Raw genomic sequence first — 8,406 nt, forward strand, 5'->3', positions numbered from 1 at the left:
GATAATCAGATGCATACCAGCCTATCCTACCCTGTTGGAGTATGCATTCAACGTTTTGTCCTTTATTAGGTAACCATCGTTTGTTCAAGGTACTCTCCCACTCTTAAGAGAGAACGTACCCTTCTGTATTAAATCAAGGAGTTTAAAACCTTTCCCTCTAATCTTGAATCTTCTCTGATCATTTTGTTCAAAAGATTATGAGATATCTTCTTACGTATTTGACTTATCCAACGGCTCTGGCCTCCTTTAGATACTCTAATTTGAGCAAGTTTCGTACTTAAGCTGGGGAGTTGCTGCTAAGAATGCCGTGCTATATTTGTTCTTGATGACATGTTATGGCATGCAATATCCAAGCAACATCTGGATGGAGAACCTTTACACATCCAGGGTCTGGAGAATAGTGGAATTTGGCAATGAGGGGCCTATTACAAAATTTGTCTTCCGTGAGTGCAATTCAGAAACTTATAAATTATAATGCGAATTATACAGAGGCAAGTAATTCATTTTTTTGTTACTTTACAGTGAATTTTATAGTATATTCCAAACATCTCTCTTTTCACTTTCCTCAACAACCTAAATGTTTGACAACCCAACAAAGTATAGCACAACCACAACTAGGATGAACTGTTAAGAAAGTGTGCCAATGCCTTGTCTGTGTCATTGTCATACATGAGCAGAGCTTCTGCAACATTATTTGATGAGAATCCCATTTCTCGCAAGAGGGCATAGCCGTTGGCAAATTCCCTGACCTGAAACAAGTTGAATAACGTACTGTAAACTGCTCTGCAGATCACAAAAGCTGTTGAAGAAACAACAGAATCTTATTCAGCCATAGCTAATGTCGATGGGGTCACAGTTTATAAAAAAAAAAAATCATGCTAGCAGCAGATAAGGGAAATTAAACCTCAGGATCGGCCAGAAAATGTCGCCTCTCCAAAACACTAATAGTGACTCATTTCTCTAGAAAGTGAAGACTTAAGCGCTGGAAGGTAAAATTAGCATACATCCATCTATATGCAAGAAACCAAAGAATTAAAATGGTCGAGGAAAAGATACCTTGCTTGGATTGTCTCCATAATTTGCAACTGCTACATGCACAGCCTCCCTGCTTAGACCTGATGCAATATATTTGCTCACTACCGAGTCTGGTGTGGAGCCCTGCAATTGAAATTTTCCAAAAGAGCCTCATTCACCCAACAAAGAAGCAAAGGCCTTTGCATGGAAACATGGGAAGATAACCCACTGAGGGTTCAAGCGCATGTATAAACAGCTAGCAAATGCTAATATATACACTCAAGACGGGGAGGGAGTAAGGGAGGAGGGAGGGTGTAATAATAAGGGGCCGTGCCATGACTACCACAAAGAATGAAAGGTACAAGTACCAGCTCATCAAACAGTATTAACTCAAAAGAGAACATACCAGAGAAGATGTTGCCTCTGGCGTTTTAGATGGAAGATTTTCTAGCCCCAGCCTGCTCCAGTTTTGGCTTTCTTTCTCTGCTTCAGCCAAAACCTTCCTCTCAAATTCAAAATCAAAGAGGAAATTGCTTCGAGGAATGTCTCCAATTTGAGGGGATAAATGAGGCTAACAAAATACAAAATGATCAACAATACTACATATACACAGGGCAATTCAAGACGAAATGCAATAAGTGTCCTGAAAAGCCCAAAATAAATATGGGGTTCTAAAATTTAAAAGGATAAGGAAGATCATAAATTCCGAACCCATTGCAGACTTCTAAAAATTTAAGGACATATCTAAAGCTATAAATTGACAAAAAGGCTTTAACTGGTAGAACTAAGTTCATGGAAGCTCTGAGCCAGTAAAATACGCGAACACAAGGATTTTTTCAACCTTTTATTTTATTTTATTTTATTTTGACAGGGGGAAGTGCCAAACTAAAGGTTTTATCCATTTTCCAATCAGTAAAATCTTCCACAGCCAGTTAAAATAATGAAATTCTTCGATGAGAAGATGCTGGATTCCATGGATATTATTATTATTATTATTATTATCATCAAAGGCACCATTAGAGGAAGCGAAGTCTATATCATCTCTAAACAAGAATTTCATGGATCACCCAGCAAGACCAATATCATTTTTCTTAACTTCGAAAATTATGCAGCAAAAGGAAGCTATCACGATCTAAGTCATTCCCACAATAAACACAAAGAAATTTTTTTAAAAAAAATAAGGAACCCTACAATATCAGCATATGAACATCATACCGGTGGTGAAATCCGATACTCAGGCTTCAAAGCAACCCTAATCCCAATTCCAGCTGCGGATTAACCGAATTCACAAGACAAAAGAAGGCAACAAATCAGAAATTCGGGAAACAAAAATCACGCAATGAGTCCGGAATGGGGTTGAGCGGCGAACTTACGAGCGGCAGATGGCGGAGACGGGGTGGGATGATGAAAAGAGGGGTTCCGACCAGGGACACCAGGAAGTTGGCCTACCTTAGGGTAGAGGGAGGGATTACCGTACGTCGGATGGGTGGAGGAGGGCCCGGTGGCGGGGCGGTGCATCGGAATTTGAGAATCGTAAGGCGGGGGGTTCTTTCTGTTCCTAAAATCGTAATCCATAACAATAATATTTTCCTATTTCTTCCACCAAACTTAACTACCGGCTAATTATTACTCCAGTATTCAGTTTTTACCTCGTGCGATATTAGTACCTAGCAGTAGCAGTATCCTAGAACTACAACGTTGTTGTTGTTTAAGAATCCGCCCGGAAAATTACAACATTTTTACGGGAGAAGTTGCTCTCTGTGATGAGACGACGCGCTGTCGGGTACTACGATGCGAATCCCGGCTCCTCTTCCTTCCCATTTAAGAAAGAAGAGAGTGGCAATTTGGTAAATCTACTCCCTCCGTGAACGAGTAGCGCATCGCTTGAATGGGTCGAAAGTCAAAGAACTTCGACAGCTATTTATTAAGAATAGAGAGGCTTTTAAGTAATTATTATATGATTCTGAATATTTCAGTCGCGAGATGCAAATTTAAAAGTTATTAACCTTCTTTCTTTGAAAATACTTGAACAACTGCACAAATTGTCAATTGATTTAAATAATGTAACAGAAAAAGCCCTTTGTTTTTATTTATTTATTTTTTTTTTTTTGGGCAAGAGGTGGCTGGTTTTGCTATGATGTCTTTGTGCTCAATCAGCAGCATTCCGGTTTTCCAAATGCTGGTACATACATGATAATTACGAAAAATGAATAAATAAACAATAATGTCATACTTATAATTTTACATAACTCTCAAACCAATTATATTCAGAGGGGGAAAAAAAAACTTTGAGACTCCCAAAGATTATGTCAACGTGAACCCCGAATGCAGGATGATCGGAAAAAAGGCATCATACTTCCCACCTTCATCTCACTGCTTAATCATTTTCCGATTAACCTTTTCTTTATCTGAATTCAGATACTGGCACTGCCCAGCAGAATACCAACAGTCTTCAACTCGCACGATCCTAATATTCTATACCTAGCTACGGTAATGTTGCATGAAGACGTCGGTATCGAAGACAGTTTCCTTTCTTCTACAAGACCCTCTACCATGATGAACCACAAGAACTATATATTCCAGTTCCGACCTTCTATGCAGGTAGCTAACTGGCTGCCTCCAAATCCATCAAGTATGTCAGACCTTTTCATTATTATTCCTTTCTTTTTGTTTTTCCTTAAGATCCACATCATACTCCTGAGCATATGGCTCCTGCAAGAATCAAGCAGCATTCAAGTCTGGTCCCAGTAGCAAGAAAGACTAAAAATCGCACTGTAGTTATCGATTTCAATATATTAGGGTACACACGCACAGACCTGTTGACCAAGATGAGCAGCAAAACTTCCTCTCATCTACATATTTGACATCAGAGCCAATAAACCAAGAACCAACAGTAACATCATCATGAGCATAGGCTCTAAGAATGGATCTACCAGCCAAAGAACTAGTATTTAGCATTTGGATATTGCTGTTCTGGATATCGACAACTTAGCGTAAGAGCTTACCTATTTATTGAGATAAACTTAGCCAAAGCCTTGGATACAACAAACATTTCACCTGATGCATGGCGAAAGTACCTGGTGGAAACAGAAGTAAAATGTTGTTTATATAGAAAATTAGCAAAAGTACATAAACTATTTCCACACCCATTACATGACTAGTAAGGCCACTTGTGCACATGTGCATAAACCAAGCACACTAACAACTCTCGAGTTTCACTGCTTGGTATAGAAAGTTGAAGACGATTTGATTCTTCATATAAGCATTCCGTTTCAGCGAATATGAAGTCGGAGTTAACTAACAATCCTATTTGTCTGTGCATCGCTAACTCCCACACACCCAACTATTTTCTTCTGTATCCACATTCAAAACATTTCCGACCCAGAAAGGATGCATCATTCATGAAATTGAGCTCAAAGTTCAGTGAAAAGCTTAAACAAATTTTATCGCTTCCTCAATACGAACAGACTAGTGAAGCTTTCATCTCCGTTACAGAAAGAAAAGGATATTGGCATCATAAATTTTGCAAAAGATCTCAGACTTCTATTTAATGTGCATATTCATTATGTCACTGTCAAAATTTATGGAGCAGAGAATTTCCCAAAATGAAAATGGACTTTCATCTCAATAGAGACAGGAAGTAGACAAGCTAGCAGAATATAATCACATTATAAAGGATGTTTAATAAATTCTCTAACCTAGCAAGTTCTGGAGAAGTGAAATGATATTATCAGCAGTAATTTAATTTTTTTGGCAATATTCAAGATAATAAATGATACAACTTACGTTTTTCCATCTCCAAATTTCCACCAATCTGGTTCATACCACCTGTGGCTCCTGCCAAAGTTCCAATCAAGACAAATCCATGACTACTGACTCATAGCACGGTTAAAAAAAAAAAAAAAAAAAAAAAAATCTGTAGCCACTCAGTTCCGAAACCATTTTTCACTAATCAAAATTTGTGGCCCACTCACTGTTCAGAAAATACTTCGCCTGACTTCATACACCCAACATATACACGAGGCTTGTCCACATATCCAGCGAGTGTATTTCCTAATGCATCTGCAGCACAAATGTAGGAAAAGCCTTTTATATTTGACAGCGACAATCCTGATCTGAAATTATTTCAGCCCCATTATAGAATTCAAAAGGTAAGGCATTCCTGAGTACGAACATAGCCTAATGGTTAGAATCACAGTATCTTGTCTCACAATGAGGGTGTGATCCACACTGTCCCATTCCCTTTTCAACTTCTGCCTTCCCACCACTACCTTTCTAAAAAAGTTGACAAAATGAAGAAAAGGGTGGAGAAAAGATGAATAAATAAAATTCAAAGGCCACATCAATGTTTAAGTAATGGAAGTTTAGCATCCCAACAAACTATGTATGCCGACATTTAAAGTAAGATCTACTGAACGCTAGAAAATTTTGCCTGCAGTTTTGTCTAATAATTACCTATATTCAAATAGACATCATCATTGATTTTTGCAAAGAAGTCAGCATCCCAATTTTCTGCAGCATAAGCAAAAAATGATTTTGTCTTGTTTGGCTGTTCTTCAAGTGCCTCAACATGGTTTTCCTGCCAAAAATAAAAGTAAAGATGTCATTATCCATTCACAATCTAACCAGTATCTAACATTTCCCCCCCCCCCCCCCCCCCAAAAAAAAACAAAAAATAAATTTTTTTTTCATAAGTGATGCATGCGCAAGAAGCATCAACCAAATAGTATACTGACTGTTACGAAAAACCCAAAAAAAGGGACAACAAGATGTAAGCACAAGTAATTTCTGAAAAGAATCAATGAGTTGATGTAACATACAAGAATGAGAAAATCATTGGTCTCTTTATTTTCATTGTCAATGCTTCTGTCCAAGCTGTCTCCACGGTTAGAACTGCAAGATAATTCAAATCGCAGACTCACAGCCACCACTAGAATGACTTCCAAGAGAGAACAGTTGAAGAAAAAGAAATGAAAAATGGCAAAACAAAAGAAATGATACCTCCTCCCAATAACAAAACGTGCAATTATTCCCTTCTCATCCTCTATCTTTTTCAACACTTTGCCTGCAAAGAGGTATAACATGTAGGATTACACAAACAATTACAACTGAAAATCCACATAACAGAAAACTTATAAATGCGAACATTTAAGCAAATTATTATAAAAGCCTTACATGATAAAATGTCACATAAGCTATATCAGAAGAAAAAAAAATGGTAGTACTTTGTTTGGTTTAAATAATTACTGAAATTTTAGAACATTTATTATCTCAGACATGAGATTACAAAAGCATGCATGAAAATCCTTTTAGAAGGAATCCAGGATCAAGAGTATAAACACTGACATCTGAACATCAATGAAGTCAGCCCTTTGAGTCTATGAAGTTGACCTAAGAAATTATACAAAACTGACCACCAAAATAATTCCATGTTGGTAATATGATTTGTTAGTGGATTTTTCCAATAATGGATCCTGCAATGGAGTGACATGAAGATTAAGTGGATCCAGGAACACACGTATATAATTAAGCTTTAGGTAATGAATCATGGCACTGATATCTTCCTTCTTGGACAGGTTGGAGCATCTTGACAAGACGACAGTCTTTTTCCTCTCCCAGAATGTGTGAGAGAAGGGGGAAAGGGGGAGGGGGGGCTGAATTCAGAGAGTGCATACTTAGCAGGTGCAAAATGAAGATGCTATAAACCAATAATCACGTCTATGCTTCTAATTTTCTGTATTCCAATCCTTTAACAGGGAGGCAACCTTCAGAGAATACAAAAGTAGAACCTCTTATCAGGGCTATAGCATTTTAGAGTCTGCCAAATAAATCATCTAGATCTTTTGTTCTTCCAAATCTTTTAACAGGTCCATCTGATACGTGAATTCATTTGGTCTACTCTAGAAATAGATGATTGACAAGACAAGACCATGAAGCCGCCGCACTGTTAATACCGACGGAACTAAACCCTACTTCCATCCACAAAAACCAAATGGGTACAAGAGCCTCAGAAACTAAAGCTACTAAAACTGCATAGATAAACGAAGATGGATCTGTAATAAATACCAGCTCCCATCCAAGCCTTGCGTATAGCATCTCTCTTGCTCTTGTGACTAAATCCTGTAAGTATTCCTATCACTACTAGAGGCCTTTTATTAGAAATACTATTTTTCTCTGGCAAGTGACTGGAAACGAATCCCTCCTGTCTAGCTGCCACCAGTTCCATCTCCAGTGCAGACAATTTCTTCTTTTGTTCCCTGAGCACAGGATATTTTCATTAGAATTGTAAGTAATAGTAGACATAGATGATGTCACAACAATCATCTTATTCACCTGCAAGCAATAATTTTTAGAGTATCGTCCACTGATATTGCTGAATGTCCCTAGACAGCAAAAGCAACTGTCAGTAGCAATTCACATTTGATCTCCACTTGCACATTTGAACCAACAAAAAATATTCTCATTTTGATTTTTACACCAGCGGATCGGCATTGTCATGACAGCTTACCGAAAAGGGTAGTTCCAACAATAAATGACAGGCCATACCATCCATTAAACAATTCGAGCAATTCATGGAGCAAATTTCATCATCAACAAAAGATTAAGTACCTGCCCAGTAATTCTATCAAGCTCCTTTGTCAAGAGAACCCTCTCTTCCGCATCCTGCCATAATCTGTATCCACGATTTAATGACAACAAATAAATAAAAAAAAAGAAATCATGTACACTCTTTAAAGAAGGTGTTTTTGTGAACAAATATTTATACAACGTAACATCGAAATGCAGTTGCTCCGCGATCATCTCAGCTAAACAACAATTTCCTAGGATCCGCTACGATCCACTCATACTTGGTCATTTTTTGTTGCTCACAACTGACGCTAATATCCAAATTTGCCTCTGATTATTAACGACAAACACTAAAATACAGGGAAAAAAGACAAAAATTATATAATGTAACCGAAGAAAAATCACATTAATTCAGTGAAGAATTTGAATCGTGGTAAAATGAAACTCACCTGCCGGCAACGTAAAAGGAAGCTAAGGTGGCGAACATGGATAACATCATCGTTGAAGTCCGAGATCGAATCACTATTCCGGAATGCCGATTAGCATTTGAGACCTTAGTCTGCATTTTCTTCTTCTTTTTTTTTTTACTTGTTTAACTATTTTTTTTTTTCTTAGCGATTAATCAATCGAAGAGCGATCCAACTACAGCCAACTCAGCTCAATCCGAGTGAGTAGAATTACAGTTGACTCGTTGCTGATTTGCGGGAATCATCCAAGAGGAAAGTAGACAGCTCGGTTTCGACGCTCCCAAGTAAAGATTTCCGTCGTGAGAGGGGATGGGAAAGATTTAAAATAGCAGGGACACCGATGGTGCAACATCTCAAG

General features: G+C 37.9%; 2 protein-coding genes across 4 annotated transcripts; both read right to left on the reverse strand.

Moving 5' to 3' along the window:
• Positions 1-390: 390 nt before the first annotated feature.
• On the reverse strand, positions 391-2,864 carry LOC113763823. 2 transcript variants are annotated; one of them, XM_027307773.1, is made up of 6 exons: positions 2,664-2,863; positions 2,388-2,572; positions 2,230-2,282; positions 1,421-1,585; positions 1,057-1,158; positions 391-749 (listed from the first exon to the last, which is right to left on the reverse strand). In XM_027307773.1, exons 2-6 carry the CDS (start codon positions 2,530-2,532, stop codon positions 615-617), a joined length of 600 nt encoding a protein of 199 aa, XP_027163574.1. In that variant the 5' UTR covers positions 2,533-2,572; positions 2,664-2,863; the 3' UTR covers positions 391-614. The 2 variants fall into 2 exon arrangements, with proteins under 2 accessions (XP_027163574.1, XP_027163573.1); XM_027307772.1 differs by having other exon boundaries at positions 2,388-2,864.
• Positions 2,865-3,208: 344 nt separating this feature from the next.
• Positions 3,209-8,406, reverse strand: LOC113761778 (hydroxyproline O-galactosyltransferase HPGT1). Of its 2 annotated transcripts, none has more exons than XM_027304907.1 (12): positions 8,031-8,406; positions 7,624-7,687; positions 7,348-7,397; positions 7,081-7,271; positions 6,016-6,079; positions 5,835-5,907; positions 5,470-5,593; positions 4,989-5,076; positions 4,801-4,851; positions 4,020-4,091; positions 3,831-3,866; positions 3,209-3,726 (listed from the first exon to the last, which is right to left on the reverse strand). In XM_027304907.1, the coding sequence occupies exons 1-11, from the start codon at positions 8,144-8,146 to the stop codon at positions 3,863-3,865; spliced, it is 897 nt and encodes a 298-aa protein (XP_027160708.1). In that variant the 5' UTR covers positions 8,147-8,406; the 3' UTR covers positions 3,209-3,726; positions 3,831-3,862. The 2 variants fall into 2 exon arrangements, with proteins under 2 accessions (XP_027160708.1, XP_027160707.1); XM_027304906.1 differs by having other exon boundaries at positions 3,831-3,943.

This window comes from Coffea eugenioides, chromosome 2 (genome assembly GCF_003713205.1).
Source record: "Coffea eugenioides isolate CCC68of chromosome 2, Ceug_1.0, whole genome shotgun sequence".
NCBI classification, from domain to species: domain Eukaryota; kingdom Viridiplantae; phylum Streptophyta; class Magnoliopsida; order Gentianales; family Rubiaceae; genus Coffea; species Coffea eugenioides.

Excerpts from the sequence above, each read along its gene's own strand:
- LOC113761778 (XM_027304906.1), bottom strand. The coding sequence starts at position 8,146 with ATGCAGACTAAGGTCTCAAATGCTAATCGGCATTCCGGAATAGTGATT. Across the intron at positions 5,077-5,469 it reads TGATGTCTATTTGAATATAG|ATGCATTAGGAAATACACTC; the intron begins GTAATTATTAGA and ends TTTGTGCTGCAG. Across the intron at positions 3,944-4,019 it reads AAGTTTATCTCAATAAATAG|ATCCATTCTTAGAGCCTATG; the intron begins GTAAGCTCTTAC and ends TTTGGCTGGTAG.
- LOC113763823 (XM_027307772.1), bottom strand. The coding sequence starts at position 2,589 with ATGGATTACGATTTTAGGAACAGAAAGAACCCCCCGCCTTACGATTCT. Across the intron at positions 1,586-2,229 it reads AGTATCGGATTTCACCACCG|CCTCATTTATCCCCTCAAAT; the intron begins GTATGATGTTCA and ends GTATTTTGTTAG. Across the intron at positions 1,159-1,420 it reads CAGAGGCAACATCTTCTCTG|GGCTCCACACCAGACTCGGT; the intron begins GTATGTTCTCTT and ends TTTCAATTGCAG.